Below are 16,438 nucleotides of genomic sequence, written 5' to 3'. Positions count from 1 at the left end.
GGTTCTTTGAGGTTTTAGTGGCTTTAGTGGGTTTTTAATGGTGTTAATGGTCTGAAATGCGATCCTAGTGAGACAGTCGATCATATGGGTGGGAGGAGAGGGGTGTATAGACAATGAGCTCCCACTGAGCACCCCTTGGTGAGTGCATGAGATAGACAGAGATACAGAGAAACTGTGTGTCAGTAAATGTACAGTAAGTGTGTAATGACAGACAGAATATTATCGAATCGGATTGCAGAAGTTGTGGACCAACCATTAAAAGCCATTACAAAAACTCCAGACGCCACTGACACTTTCAGAATTTGTCACGTGCTTTAAAACATCCAAATTCAGATTAAAATCTCTGTATTTTCCCTTGCAACAAGACCTTGACATATTTCTACAGAAATAAATATGTCCCTCATGTTTAGGGACTTTAGGGTAGACCTCCCAAAAGCTAAAGCCATTGTTTGTATGCCCTGATAAAATGGTAAGTGCTACCATTCAAAGACTTACACATAAAACTATAAATCAAGGATGAGAGCAACCATTTCCCAAAGGGTGCTCACACACACAAACACTTTTGGAGTCCCTTAATGATCAGCCGCTTAAATGATGAATGACTATATCAAAATGAGAGAAGAGTACTAAAGAGAGCAGGGAATGAAAACGTGAAGGAGATATAGAAATGGCAGTTTGGGGTATAAACAGATTCTTTCAAATTAACAGAGTGGACAAATCCCAAGAGAAGACAATGTTGGAAGTCCAGATATATAGATATTGCAGTCATTTTGGAATTGTTAGAGGACCACATTGAAAAACTGTGAACACACTGGAGAATGTTTCTTCAGTGTGGTTTAAACATCTTTTTCAGCTTTGGAATGTCGGCACAGTCTGAAAAAAAGGTGTTCAAAATTATTTGAATTGGTAAAAAATCTGACCTTCATTATCAATTCTGTCTGAAGAATCTGACGAAGCCTACAGAAAATCTGTCATTAATTATCCACACACTGATCGAGTTTCTTTCATAAACTGGGCAAATGTTCAGAGAAGAACTGCAGGTGTTTTGAAGATTTATCCTCTGTTCATTCACAACATTTTGTTACGTTAAGAAAAAAACTTTTTATACTTTTATTTCTAAATCCAGGTGCATTCATTTGCACCTGCTTTAAACTTTTGTATAGTACTATATGTATTACTTTCACATAGCAATGCATTCTTAACTAGAGCATTGCTGACAGATTTCTATGGCAACACATCAAAACAACAAGAGAGCTTTCTATCTTCCACAAACAAAAACAAGTCTTTGTATCTGTAATTTCAAACAAGCAGATGAGATGTTTGAATATCTTTTATCTCCTCTCAGTCTCCACACAACGCTGTAGGTTTAGGAGAAAAGAAAAGTTATTCCTAAAACAAAGTCTACACTATAATTTGAACCTCCGCAAGCATCTTTGTTGAATGTCTTTCACAGAGCAAATCTAGTTTAAGAAGAAAACTGTATAAAGATGTAAGGTATGCTTGGATTGCTTAGGCGAGGCTTTATCATACAGCTATTTTATGAGGACTGCACAATTCCTTTTGAAAAGACTCCTACTTAAGTCCATAATAACATGCAAATGTATTCCGGTCGTGCAGAGGGGCTAGGCTAGTTTACATGTTCAATGTGCATTTAATCCACACTGTGCCACTGACTGCTCAATGTGGCCGTGGAAACCTCCGCTGGGAGACAGAATTGATAGAATTTCAATGATGGCCACGCCAGACCTGCATAAATGCATGTCTGTATTTGTATCTTGAGTAGTGCATCAGAGGGAAATGTAGTTTGTACTGACAAATCATAACGGCTTTTAGACTATGCTTAAAAAGCAGCCCCACTCAACCACAAAAGCAGCGCTTGTCCAGACTTGATGTTGGGAAAGTGATTATTTGATTGGAAGCCAGCATATAGGATTAGAATCAGCCTAAGAATATTCAGGATTTGACATTTTCAACAAAGACCATCCCATAATAACACAGATTGTTTACATCTGGCCTCAACAAGCATCTTTTCAAGGGACAGGGGACATGTGGAGAGTCTGATGTACTTCAGTTCACACCTGATCCAACAGTGTGTCTCGAGTGTCCACTTGTGATCAGACCTTCCCTCTTCAACATATATGAAAACATTTACTGAGGCTCCATGACATACAGCCACAGCCAGCTGCGGCCAAACACTAGATAAGTAGAGCAGAGCTTTTAATGACCATTCACTGAAAAATAAAATACATTTAAGACCCCAGATGAAACTTTGCACTGAGACAATTTTATGATTCAGATTTGGACAAACATTTCAAATCTGTTACCGATATAAAATGAGATTATGCATAATTTGTGATATTCTGGTCAGTACTTCTATAGATTTAACAGGAATTAGACATAAAATTTAACCAACAAAGGTAGTCGGCTAGCCAGTAGTTTTGCACCCTCATTAAAAAAAACTGTCCACTGTGTATTCTGAGTCCTCTCAATCAGAACTGGCTTTTAACTTCATTAGTAATTTGAGCCAACAGAGGCTCACCTGTTGGATCAGAGCACATCAGCCTGTCTTTGCTCCCCATGTTCATGTGTGTGCCTTGTCTACTTTGGACCAATTTCAATAGATAAAAGGACTGTAGACCAGAAACAGACCACGATAGCTATGGTTCTGGAGATCTGATCCAGTTATCTAATCATTATAATTGTATCTTTGTCAAATTTGCCCATTTTTTTCTCCTTCCAACACATCAACTTTGCGGACAAAATGTTCCTTCCAGTCTTATACTAATCAATAGCAGAAATATTTAGCCTTATTGTAGCATACAAGACAGACCTGACGTTTTTGGATTGTGTTCCAATGATATCGCTCTCCAAATCCAGCAAATTCTGGTGATTACGGAGACTCGTCAACCTCTTCAGCCTCAGCATGGCCATACAGAACTGGGCTCCCATCTCTTCAAGCTCTCTGGTGCTGATCTGAAGTCCCTGGAAGGAACATACACACCAAAGGTGCAATGATATTAGAACGAAGCAAGAGACAAACATACACAAATGATATTAGCCTAAATATAGTTATTTTAAATTTTTTGGTGTTGATAAGTACGTCCAAAAAGCTTATTTTTTAATGATACAACATATTTTGTGGCAAAAACCTTGATGTAAAACCACAGAAGGACAGATTCATGCAGAGAAAATCTTCCCAGAGAGTGGGCAACCACACACAAATCTAACCTCTCTCTTACCCAAAAAAAACTTCCAAGTTTCTTTTCTCCAGAGGAAAACTGGAAACATCTAAACTTGGCCTGAACACTGACGTACAAAGCCACAACTCAATAGACAATTGTTCCTGCACATCCTGCCAAATATTTTCACAGGGTATAAGAGAGACATCCTTGAACTTTAAATACATTAGATGTTGACATTGGCAAAATTCAGATGGAAAGAAATCAGCTGGGATGGGAAAAACATGTAGGCAAAGAAATAAGATGGTAATGATTCCAGAAAAGATGGGAATTCATCAGAAGAAAATAGAACCAAAGCTCCCCCTGGTGGACATCTGGGATGTTCAAGTGATGCACTCAAAAGCCCAGATAAGTACAGCCAAGATATTAACATTTAAAACAAATTTTTTCTTAGTAAAGCATTAATTGTATTTAAAAATGTACACTTGCAAAAAAAATTTATTGACTTATTTACAGAAGAAACTGGTCAAAAGAAAGTCATGAATTATAAGATTTAATCATCAAAGTCAGCTCTGTTATTGACCCTTTCTATATAAAAATATAAAATTTATACCTTATATTTGCCCTGATCACAGCCACAGAGTGTGCTTTCCATGGTGTAACTGCGTTTTACTCCAATCTCTCTCCAAACAACAACTCGCGCGGTTGACTCTTTGGAGCGCTCCACAACAAAACTGGAGCTAGCCATACTGAAGGCAGGAGCGATCTGGGACAGGATCTTGGGAAGAGTCTGTAAAATAAACCAATCATTGTTCTCAGTTTTAAGCAAAAATAACTGTGTCCAAAATGCCTCCTTTAGCCCTTGATTATCTTAATTATTATCTAGTTATCATGGAAACTGAAGATGACCGGTGATGCCCATAGAGCTGCACTGATCTCAGTAAATTTGAGATATTCAAATCGTAGACATGGTTTGACAGAAAATTTTAGTGGTTTTGGGATTTAAACTTTTTAAAAACCTTGATATTTATACCTTTATACAGGTAAAAGGCCAATGCTTGATCATATAAAGGAGACAAATGAAATATTGGAATTGCTTATCTTAAATAGAAATAAGATGACCCATACAATTTCTCACTGCTGAAGGACAATTAAATTCCATAACACAATATGATTGTGTTATAATATAAATATGAGCTACATGATAGCAGGTTTAAGGTAAAAGGTGGGACTCAGTACTTATAACCTTTTCTAGAGTTACATGCATGTATCCTGTCCTGTGTGCAAGTATTTCTTTACCCTGTATCCAAGGTCCTCTTGTAAGTCGCTCGAGGTTGCACTGATATTGGACTGCCAGACAGTCTCCTTCACGCTGCAGCCATACATGAATACATTTTTCTTTCTGGAATGACCATGGTAATCACAGAAGACCTGTGGATTTACAGACACAGAGGATGAACAGAGGTTCATGACGCATGATGTTACTTCTTCCGTAGAATAGAAGTAATAGCACTCAAGCAAATAATAAATAAAGATGGACTCTACTATAAAAATAAATTTTTATTCCTGAAAATAAAATAATTAGCCTCTTTTTAAACAATCATGCTTTGTAAACAAGTTTACACACACACAAAAAAAACAAATCTCGTAATTTCAGACAAGTGTAGCACAAAAGGCCAGAAGAGTGAGTTGTTTGGAATGAATTCATAGATGACTTGTCACCAAGTTTTCTATACACTGTACATTTATGCTACACTGCTCAGTTACACTGTAGTGTGGCACTGAACTCAAGAACTGTTAAAGGAAAAAGGATGATGCAAAGTGCAAAATGCCCCAAAGTAATTCAAGTGCAAGTAATTAGTAATTAGTTAATTATAAGTCATACCAGAGGTGCTCTTTGTATGTATGCAAGATACTGCAGCAGGCCCTTTGTATGGTAGATGGTAGGGTGGAGCTCAGGGTCGGGGTTCTGCCACTGGCGATTCAAGTCCTCTCCACTCAGTGAACAACGGTGACTGCAGCAGAAACGAGATTTGGAAAGGAAAAGAAGGATGCTGAGTGAAGATGTGGCTACAGGAAGAAGGCCACAGCTGCAGATTTCTTCCAGTAAAAGTTTATTATGTGCCGTAAACTAGCTATGACCACCCTGCAGGTGCAGCTACATCAGATGAGTGAATACTTTAAAGTTTAAAACGTTACTTTTATTCCATCTCTGTGTACTCACTTTCCGTTAACAACTCCGTCAGGGTTGAGCATTGGGACTATCTTAAAAATGTAGGCCTCTCTCAGGTTTACTGCCAGTGGACTGGTCCCCATGAGGAACTCTAGCGTTCCCTTCATCACCCAACTGGCATTGGTCTCCCCAGGATGGACTCTGGCAGACAGGAAGATAAATGGCCGATTCCCTGGCGTAGGAGAAAAAAAATAAAGATAAAGAATAAACAATCTGAAAAATTGAATGTGCTCATATTACAAAATGCTAATTAATCCAACTATCTATGTTGACCTAAAAGCCTCTTTCCTGCAAAAGGTTACCTAGTTCACATTTCACAGTAACTTGGCATGACAAACAGCAAAAGGTGGAAGTTCGCTAGAGTGATTAATCTACTCGATTGATAGCACTAGATTAAACAAATGTAGTTTGTTTAATCTGTTTAATCTTTTCCTTGTTTGTCACTTCAAACAAGGAAAAAAAAATCACTAGTTTTTACCATCTTGCAGTAATTTATGTAGAATATTCTATGATCAAGAGTTCTATAACTATAACTAATAGACATGGGCAATGTACCAGAATTCATTCACTTACTGAACTGACAGATATGATCACTGGATTTGGACTCTGGCATGGCAGTGATGGTGAGAAGTGGACAGGTGTTTCCGCCAAGGGTTTCAGAAAGAACATCCTGCCTCAAGTAGATCTGAGGAGTCCTCATATCCTCCAGTTTGGACAGGTGCATCTGTAAGAGGTAAAAAAGTCCTTAGTTCTCTCTTTCTAAAAAAAATATGAATTTATTCTAACTCTGATTTAATCTGACTTTCTGAAATATGTTCGTGTACCATTGTATCAATTTTGACTGACTCATCTATGAAACTCCTAAGTTGCTCAATATAAATGGATATAGTTTAAAACATTGAATGCTGTACAAACTTAGTATGGAAAGGAAAAATAGTTTGATATTTAACAACATGAGCATAAAGTGATTCTAGCTGTTAGAACATATCAAAAAAGTACCAAAAACATATACATGTACTCATATTTCTCATGCAAAGTGTATGTTGACAAGCAAAACATTTAGTTGCGAGACTTCAAATGGGACTGAAGTAGTACCTTGAGTGTGGAGTATGTGTAAGGGTAATGATAGGCAAAGTAGCAGACATCATCCTTATGAATGAAGGTTACGCTAAAGGTCAGAGTATAATATGATTTTCCTTTTTGTCCCCCAGTTGCAATAGAACTTCTTGCAAAGTGATTCCTGTGGATATAAACATTTAGATGAACACAACAAAGGAAATCAATCTAAAAAAAAACTCAAAGCAGGTATTGATTAAAGTTATGTTGCATATTTCTGAAATAAAACAAATCATTGACAAAGTCTACTAAAGGATCACTTTCAGTTTTGGGAGATTAAGTGAGGTCAGCATAAACATCTAACAGTAAAAAATCTCCAACATCATACATGGATATTCTTTCTAAAACACTGGAGAAAGTGAAGCAGTGATACTCTTTCTAAAAGAGGCCTTTAAAAATGGCTGAGCACTAAGCCGTTATTATGAGCTCATAATTTTTATTAATGCAGCAAGTATAAAATATAATATAGTCAAGTGTGTGCTCCACGGCTCAATGAAGTGTGTTACATTAAAGTGTAAAACTGCTGTGGTGTTATGGAACTCTAATACTAATTGCAAAGTTTCTTTAATGGCTTCTTTAAAAAAAACATCCTCTGCATGGCCATTACAAATTGTTGATTTCACTTACTTATAATAACAAATGTCTGCTCCTGTCCTGACCCAGTGAGGCTTGCCGCTGATGGCCTCTTGGACAGAGTACATCAATGGTTGCATGCCTGTACACAGAAACATGTTTAAACAGAGTGATGCAGAAAGTTTCACTACACCATACTGCATCTCCTTTGCCAGAGTCTGTTTCTTTTTCTTCAGATGATGCTTCATGTCTCACCATAATTAAACTGGCTGTTTGACTTCTCACAGTTGATGATGTTGAAGCGGTACGCAGTCCCGACTCGCATGCCACTCACTTCAAAGTAAAACCACTGGTGGTAGTGATTACTGTTGATATCCGCATTCAGAACAAGATCGTACTCATATCTGGAGAAAATGAAAGAGCAGAGACAATAAATATGAACCTAAATATCAACTACTAGAAAAAATACCATGCAATTAATTATATCAAATGTATTTATACAAAATATGTAAAAGAAAATGTACAAGGGGTCATACAGTCAAGCCCAAAATTATTCATCCTTCCTCAATCAAAAAAAAACAACAACTGACTTTACTGTTTTAATTGAAACCACTCTTAAAACAACTTTTTTTTTTTTTTTAATAATGAGCCCTGTCCCATTTGAAGGGCAAAGAAATATTTAGATTTGCCATTAGATTCCAGTCTGGATTCTAGCTGGGTCACTTCCAGTTGAAAAACCAAGTGCCAAAACAGAAAGATTTCTATACACATATACCTGGCAGGGAGGTGAGTACTTTTAGGCATGCTTGTACCTTGTGCAAGTCTGTAAGGCTACACTGCTAATATTTATCATGAAAAGACAACTTACTTCCTAACTTGAATGGCTTTCCTGAGGTTTCCTGACTCAAACTGAGAGTTGAACTTCAGTGATTCGCTGTTTTCTTCAATTATAGGACTGAAACAAAAATGGTGGTCAGTTTCTTAATGCATGGATAATGGTCACAAAATAAAAAATTGCTCTCTGATAATAATTCAATACAAACACTTAAGACACTGGATGGAAGTCTATTGAACTCTTTCACCTAAGAAGAAACCTTTCGCAGCCATGTAATAACTCACCTGGGATGATCAATGTCATAAACTGCTTTATCTAGGATATCATTAGGATGAATCAGTCGCTTAATGTCCTGAAATATCTTGGACCTACAGACAAAGAGTGAACCACTTGCATTATTACAAGATAAATACATATTAAATTTAATACTCACGCTCAAGATAAAAAATATTTTGGTAATCATGCAATGGATTGACTTTTCGAGTAAACATTTCTTTTAGCCACTATTGCAGTTGTCTCACCTTTGTACACCATAAATTCTCTCCAGAAGAGGCTCCTTTAACATTGGAGCTACATGTCCAAAGTAGTCTGGGTAAGCCACTTCAGCGTACTGTGGGACTGACTGTGTCCCTTTCACCATTTCCACATAAAGGTCAGGGTCATGCAGTGGCAGGAGTCGAGCAGTGTCTGGCACCTCCAGAAGTGGAGCATCACCTCCTTCGTCTTCAGTACCTTCTGACCCACAATCTGAGCCCACGATGCTGCCTCCTCCACCTGTGCGACGTACTGGGAAACCCCCAAGGAGCAAAGGTGGTTGGATGTCTCAAGTTGTTAACTGGAGAGCCTTCGTGTTTGCCCTTCTCAGAACCAGCTTCTGCAATCTGATTCCCTTTGTCCTCAAGACAGACACCCTCCAGTGGAAGCGATAGTTCCTGCTCCATCATGTGAGCTTGAGAAAGAGACCTTGAAAAGGAGGTCGGAGCGGCGCGTCTATCTGGGGTTGGAATGTTGATGCCCTCTTGTTGATCTTTGTTCTTACTGAGGTGGATCGTGTCCAGGTCCAGAGGAGTTTGAGAACTAGTGAGGGAGGGAGACGACAGAGTCTGACGTTCTTTGACAGAGGTGCAAACGTTCTGAGAATCTGGTATTTGCTTTGGAGACAGGGTTTGAGCTGTGGGCACTTCAGCTGGCTGACTGAACCGAGCAGACGATGATGAGAAGAGATATGTTGATGAAGATGTTGTAGAGACGCTCTTTGAAAAGTCAAAGCTATACCTCTGTAAAAATTGAAGATACGTACATTTTATTCAAAGAAGAGTACGTTTTGAGTGATCAAGTTGGAAAAATATGTTGGATTTTCTTGGGCACACAACAAATCTGCCAGTAACCCAATAATATTGCATTACATTTTTAAGGTTAAAATACCATGCTCAGTCAGTACAGTAGGGCTCACACAAAACTTAACCAGTGGTTCAAAGACAAAGGCACCACTTGGCCTCTTCATAACTGAAATTATTGTAGTACTGCTGAGCATAGTGTTAAATACTGTCAAGAGACCAACTCATTGACATGTGGTTTCAATGAACGGAGGCTGAAGAGTTAGAGAGCTCTGAACATTAGTGGTGAAAGGAAAAGTTTGTAGAGGTTTTCATTTTTAATGCACAACTATCACAGTCTGTTCTGTGAATTTTACTGCATTCAGTTTCACTTAATCTTATGAAACACTTGACAAAATTATATATATTTCTAAAAATAGGACAGAAAAAATTATTTACCTTATTATTCATGATTATGAAATGAAAAAAATGCACTGCTAAAATATTTTCCAGTATACTTTAGCCATTTCTCATTTTTTGTAAGAACTTTAACAGCCTACAAAATAGTTATTTGTAGCATTTCTGAAGTGAGCTGAGCTGTTATCTTTTACATTTGAAACAGGAGTGATGTCACACACTATGTCAGAGCAAGCATAGTTGAAGAACAGGCATGGTTTCAAACTTTACACTGTTTTTAGAATCTTATATTAGTAATTAGCACAATTAGAGCAGCTAAAACACATCTGTCTCTGTATATTCCCTAAAGCCATGGTTTCAGACTGTTGCACAGGTACAGCTGGTTGAATTTGCACCAACTTCAGTCCTGCACAAATAAAATTTGGGTGTCAACAAGTTTTATGCTTACTATTATCATCTGAATGTAGAGTTTATGAGCTATGTAGCCGTGACAGTTTGGGTGTGACTCTTTTAAAATTACAGTTAAAAGCAGACAACTGAGACATTTTAGCCAACTAGACCAACATTAACTAAATTAAATTTATTTTGTGAGAAAAAAAAAAGACCAGGGATCCTAAAATTAGACAATACCCACCTGAAAGTCTTCAGAAAGCTCAGAGAAAAACTTCTGATAGACCTTCAGCTCCTCAAACGGGCGTCCAATGTTCCTATCGGGATGTAGCTTGTTGAGATCTGTTTCTATGTCATCATTCTGATTGAGAGGAGACAGTAGTAAAATTATACCAGAAACACAACACAAATGGAAACAAACATAGTTGAAGAAAAAAGCTTCATGTTTATTTATTCAATTTAACTGAAGTGACTTCCATCTGCTGGAAACTAAAGGAACTGCAAATACAGGGAGTGGCATTTCACTAAAGTTTGGACTTCAAAAAGCTATTTCAGTTCAATTAGCATGAAAAACAAAAGGGAAAAATGAGACACTTCACCATTAAAATAATATATCAGATTGCCATATCAAACTTTGTATATCAATTTGAAACGGGGTATCACCAGGCTGCACTGATCCTTATCTTCGTCGTTCTCAGTGTCTGTGTCTCCCTCGGCCTCCTCGTTGTCATCGCTTTCATCCACAACATCATCCACTGTGGAAAAAATGGAAAAATCAACACATGTTTATTGTTGTTCTTTGTCCCAGCAAGTGTTTTACCAGTTTAATGTAAAAATAATTACTTACAAAAAGACAAAAAAATGTTTAAAATTTTTATAATACAAAATCCATCTTCTGTACATTTTGTTAGTTTTATTATGGGATAGACCACAAGAAAGTAAAGCAAAAATGTGATGTGGAAGGGAAATGGAAACATTTTCACAAATGAAAATCTGAGAAGTGTGGCATACATTTGCATTTAATGAATGTTGTGCCATCCTCTTTCCATTGTCAGATTAATTAACTGCTATGTGAGATGTTGAACATTTGAGATATCTTTGGTTTTTATGATGCAGGTTGTTTACTAAAAGGGAGTATTGTGTAAAATCAATACCTGGAATGTTGCTTTGATTCTTTCATGCATGTCTGAGAAATCTTTTAATTTCCCCTGGCAACCAGTCAGGGTACCTAAACACTTGCTCTCACCAATCGCTGCCTTTTCTACTCAGCTCCTAATCAGAGCTGCAGTCTCCAGCTGAGAGTATCCCATTCAGTTCCTCAAGACTAGTGGCAGCAGCAATAAGCAAACATCTGGAGGAGCTGCAAGTCTCTGAGCGCATAAGAACTACTTGTCAGTGCAACACTCCTGTTTTTAAAGGCTTATTAGACAAAAGTTGTTGAAGAAAGGCCAGAGTTGTAAAGAGCTGGAGCTTTTTAAAGAGACAGAGAACCTAAACTATGTTAACTATAGTTAAAATAGTTACATGATTGTGCTGTAAAATGGTACCTTTAATGTTCTCTAAAAAGTGAAGGACAAATACAAATAAATCTCACAATAATTTTTTTTATTTCTAAAAAAAAAGCAGAAGACAAATTATGAAAAACCTGCATCATTTTCCTTTTCATCACTGCTTTGCTCCTCTCAGAGTTATTTTATAAAATCACAGTAATTTGTACATATCCTGTTTTAGAAGCCTGCTAATATGATGTTTTTTGTCGTTTTTTTTTTTTTTTTACTGAAAAGACACATCTTGCTAACCTGCTATGTAGGTTAAGTGTTTTTGTTGCATTCAATACTAAGTTAGGTATTTTGCAAATTGTGTGAAGTCCTGAGAATATTGATAATCTGAGAACCCTAAACTACAAATCCACATAAGGTTGTGAATACGTTGTGTATACGTTGTGTATACGTTGTGTAACCTCACCCTCAGAAAGCTGGCTGTACATCTGATCCACAGGCCCACCCGGAGGGACCTGAGGCAGCTGAAAGTGGAAAGCTGACTTGATGGTGGGCAAAGGCAGGCGATTCTTAGGAAAACACTTTCTCATGATGAGGCTTGAAGTGTTGATCAGTGGATCCAGTGTCCGCACAGGTAGACACTCCTGAAAACCAAATACAGAAAGCATAGCACAGTCCCAGACCGTACATCTGTACTGTTTGCTTTCGATTCTTCTCATTTAGATTTTCTTACTCACAGTGGAGGAGTGGTACAGGATTCTCATGCCATCGGCCTCCAAAAATGCCCTACGGCCCAGTTTTAGGTTGGTAATGTTTCTGAGGCATACCAGCAATCCTTTACGAATCAACATGCAACGGTGTCGAGTGTCATTGCGATGCCAATCCAGATACAAAGCAAGCAAGAGGGGCACATGGCCACTGTCCACTGCACGACGGGCATTAGTTTCTGCACAGGGAAGTAAAAGGAGTAGCCGATAAAGTATTGCCAGATATAACTTCCATACTGTGAAATGGACTATCTAAAGGTGTAATGAATTAAAATAAGCGTCAATTGCAGGCATAATATACAGGACAGCAGGAGAATCCAAAGCAAATTAGGTTATTCAGAGTAACGATGAGAAAAAGAAAACAATAAGCTACACTACATGAAGAAGCTGCTAATAAATTACCACAAATTAAAGCTTAACTCGACAAAAATAATTACTCACTGGATTTGAGCAGAGCTCCCAGTGCGTCCAGAGCTACCCTGTTAATTTTAAAGCAAGGCAAAAGGGTTACATGATGATCGAGGATTCTATCAGAAAAAAGCCAAGGAGATGTAGCCTGTGCATACCACTGGTATCTTTTAAATATTAGTTCATGCTTAAAAAAACAAACACTCACTTAAAGAGGCTTGTGTTCTTCTTGCTATAAGGTCCAACAATCTTGAACATGATATCCAGCATTCCAGTCTTTCCCAAAGAAATAGCATTCACAGCTTTATATAATAAGAAAAAAAAGTTAGAAAATTGTGCTACATGTTCAAAAGAGACAAAATCATTTGTGGTAAAATACTTTCTTTGCTCAACTCTCAGAAACAGAGGATGCTTTTTACTTACAGTTGTTAGAGTAAACCCTGAGAACCTGCAGGCAGGGCAGAAGAACTTTTGCATTGTGTAGACTCTGTTTCATTACATCGACCGTGACGTTCAGAGCTCCACTTAGACGTGCCTTCACCCCAAACTTTCTGTCTGAACATACACAAGGTTCAATGTCAATGCATAAGAAAGAAATAATGTGCTTATACTGTGCCTCACTGCAAATTAACGTCACCTATGTTTCAATGTGTGATACTGTTAATTTTTAATCATTTATATGATTAAACATGTTAACAGTGTAGGACAAGAAAACTGATTTTGTTATACATCAAGAATTAAGAGTGCATATAACTATGCACTTAATATGTAGTTATAATTAAATGTTTTTGCAAATTGAATTATCCACACCATGCCAGTGTTTTTTTTTTTTAATCAGGCATTTGCAGTTTTCCATTTTACATCTATATAGCTACATCATTGGTAGTCAAGTTGACATAAAAAGTTTCAAACATACCTAATCAACTTTTCTCCCTTCAGAAAGCATTTAAATGCCGTTTGAAGAAATGCACAAACAACAGTATGATAATTCATAGGTGAAGGTGACAAGCTATGGTATTTTAAATATTTTTTACACCCCTCACCAAACTGCAAATCGATGGATCTTTTGCAAGGCTCAGAAAAAGGACAACACCAAAGCAGATTTTCAATTAGACTCATCCGTTCCTAAAATACTGAATCTTTGGCTTATATTCGGATGCAAAACTGACATGGTTGTCATTCAACATAATTTTGAGGAGACAAAGAGAAAGTGAAGCAACAATAAGTCATAAAGGATTTCAAAAAAGGAGGCTGAATTTGTCATTCCGAGTGATCAACACATTTGTGGTAGATGGTTTGAGTTTTCTGTGATTTTTAAGAAGTTTTAAAGCAAATACTACTCCGATTCCTCTCAGAGCCGCTGCTTCTCTCCGGGGAGAAGCAGCGGCTTTACTCTGACTCCTCTGAGAAACTCATTTTAGCTGCCTGTGTTTGTGATCTTGTTCTTTCGGTGATGACCTAAAGCCCTTGATATTAGTTGAGGGTAATTGTAGATTGACCAATAAATCAAGAACTTTGCCTGAGCTCATTCTTCACCACAACAGACTGGCACAGCACCCACTTCACTGTAGGCACTACAGCAATCTGCCAATAGATCTTCATCTACATTTTTCCACAGAGGGAAAATCGAGATCCAGACACTTAAATTCTTCCACTTCGGGGAGGACTTCTTCCCCAACCCAGAGAAGGCATTCGACCGTCTTACAGCTCAAGATCATGTTTTAGTTGGTAATAGATGGTGATAGACTGCGAGTGTAAAAATACCTTTTGGTCCAACCTTGGCCAGTAGTGAGTGAAGCTGCAACATAAGTTCCTCACTGGGAGGAAGTTCTTTACTGGCGTTTATCAGAATCTGGAATAAAACCCCAGTTTCCTTTGGAAACAAACACTCCCACTCTGCGGCCTCGGCCTAAGACAGAAAACCAAGAATAGAACTGTATTAACTGAGCTGAAACCTAATTCAGGACAAAATTAGAACCACCTGGGTTAACATTGATACAATTTATAACCACCACATCATTAATTGTGGAATCACATTATACTGTGTATGCATCAAGAACATGTATCAAGTTTTAAAATCATTTATTACACTTATAAATAAATGCAGATATTCACACTTTAAGCAGCTTGATTTTAATGTGAAGAAAATAAATAAGAGTCTTCTTACCAACTGTCAGCAGCTCACTGAGGATGTACATGATGTTCAAGGTGGTCTGGACATCCCTGCTGTTCTGTCAAAGTGACACACACCACACATGTTAAAACGATACATACAGTTTACAAATTGGTGAAAGAAGCGCAATTCTCTCTAAACTTTTTTCAGAAGTTTTCTTTGGGGTTAGATGGAGAAGACTTTGGGATCAATGTGAAATCACCTCCAGAATTGTAGTTTTTAAAGGAGACTGGCAAAGATTGTCCACTAAGAGCAAGATAAATTAATTTGCTTTGAATAAACCCTTATAACTGAGAACAGTTTTGTGATTTTATGGTTACAAAATCATTTTCAGACATATAAATCAGATGTTTTCAAGTGAAACTTATTTATTCTAAAACTTGCATCTAAGAGGTCAAAAACCTCCATTATGTGGTTGATTCCAAAAGGATAAATGTAAGATTGTTCATGCAAAGTAACTTAAACGTACGGTTGTTGGATTTTAGAAAGGGTGGTGCATTAAACAGATTGTGTTGCAATGCCGTTAAGGGAAAGTCTGTGGTTGAGTGAACATGTGCTAACCTCCAGAGAAGACAGGATGACCTCCATTCCACTGGAGCCTTTGGACATCACCTCTTTCCCACTCTTCTCTGCAACACCACACAGAATAAAAATAATCAGAAATGTAAAAAAACAAAAAAAAAAACCCAAAAAACTGAAATTTGTTTAGTTCAATTGAAGTAAGGATTTTATGGAAAAAAAAAAAAAACAGCAGCACTTTCTAATCTTAATTTTTCTAAGAGCAGGTGATGACCACCATTTTCAAACTCCTGTGATTTCTAAAGCTAAGAAAACTGAATAAAAGTGCAGAGTCCTTCAGAGCCCTGCAGATGTATCTCATCAGTCGACATAATGCAAGGTCTTATCCTTTCTGTATAGCAGCCATCGTAGTTAGAGTCCTTGGTTTGTTTTCAGGAACTGAAGTGTAGAGGATTGTCGCTGGTTAAACGGCTCAAACTTTAAAGGTCTCCCATTCAAAAATATGCATTGCAATTACACTGGTTGCCACAACAGTGGCTCATGTTACAACAGACAAAGAAAGTGACTTCATTCTCTATGGCGGACACATTTAATCCACTGTAACTTTACATAGCAAAGCGTTGTTTACATCTATATTAGTTTCCAACAACTTATATGTTCAACTTTTAAATAATTTTTATAACAAACTTAAAAACGACTCTTCAAATATAAGATTATATTTTCAAGTCAACTGAAGAAGACTTAACGTATCAGAACTCAAATTACTCGACCTCTCCATTTTTGTCGGACTTCATTTCTTTGCAAAGCAAAAAAGATATTTAGTCTTGTTTTGCGAGTGCAAACATATAAAAATTAGCACAGTAGAACTCCCAAAAACAAGAAAATACCTAGAACAGAAACTGAAGGCTTTGCAAATCTTTATAATATGACTTCTTATAAGTTTTAATGACAAAAAGCAAATAAATGTAGAAGAAAAAAAATGCACACACAAATAATGACAAAAAGGGAACTGG

The 16,438-nt window shown here is 37.3% G+C and overlaps 1 protein-coding gene across 1 annotated transcript in view; it reads right to left on the bottom strand.

Moving 5' to 3' along the window:
• Positions 1 to 16,438, bottom strand: part of agtpbp1 (ATP/GTP binding carboxypeptidase 1) — a 34,816-nt gene that overhangs the window by 2,322 nt on the left and 16,056 nt on the right. Inside the window, 24 exon segments of the mRNA XM_055039269.1 lie at positions 2,831 to 2,982; positions 3,793 to 3,969; positions 4,479 to 4,610; positions 5,065 to 5,194; positions 5,404 to 5,584; positions 5,986 to 6,136; positions 6,508 to 6,652; positions 7,156 to 7,243; positions 7,357 to 7,505; positions 7,970 to 8,056; positions 8,221 to 8,304; positions 8,458 to 8,754; positions 8,756 to 9,213; positions 10,304 to 10,420; positions 10,723 to 10,814; positions 12,025 to 12,202; positions 12,296 to 12,504; positions 12,767 to 12,804; positions 12,942 to 13,035; positions 13,157 to 13,288; positions 14,498 to 14,604; positions 14,606 to 14,642; positions 14,901 to 14,964; positions 15,468 to 15,535. Of these exon segments, the coding sequence (XP_054895244.1) occupies positions 2,831 to 2,982; positions 3,793 to 3,969; positions 4,479 to 4,610; positions 5,065 to 5,194; positions 5,404 to 5,584; positions 5,986 to 6,136; positions 6,508 to 6,652; positions 7,156 to 7,243; positions 7,357 to 7,505; positions 7,970 to 8,056; positions 8,221 to 8,304; positions 8,458 to 8,754; positions 8,756 to 9,213; positions 10,304 to 10,420; positions 10,723 to 10,814; positions 12,025 to 12,202; positions 12,296 to 12,504; positions 12,767 to 12,804; positions 12,942 to 13,035; positions 13,157 to 13,288; positions 14,498 to 14,604; positions 14,606 to 14,642; positions 14,901 to 14,964; positions 15,468 to 15,535 (3,367 nt within the window).

The sequence above is a fragment of the Poeciliopsis prolifica genome, unplaced genomic scaffold (assembly GCF_027474105.1).
Source record: "Poeciliopsis prolifica strain line A6 unplaced genomic scaffold, Auburn_PproV2 SCAFFOLD014, whole genome shotgun sequence".
NCBI lineage: Eukaryota > Metazoa > Chordata > Actinopteri > Cyprinodontiformes > Poeciliidae > Poeciliopsis > Poeciliopsis prolifica.
This window is presented reverse-complemented; position numbering and strand designations above follow the sequence as displayed.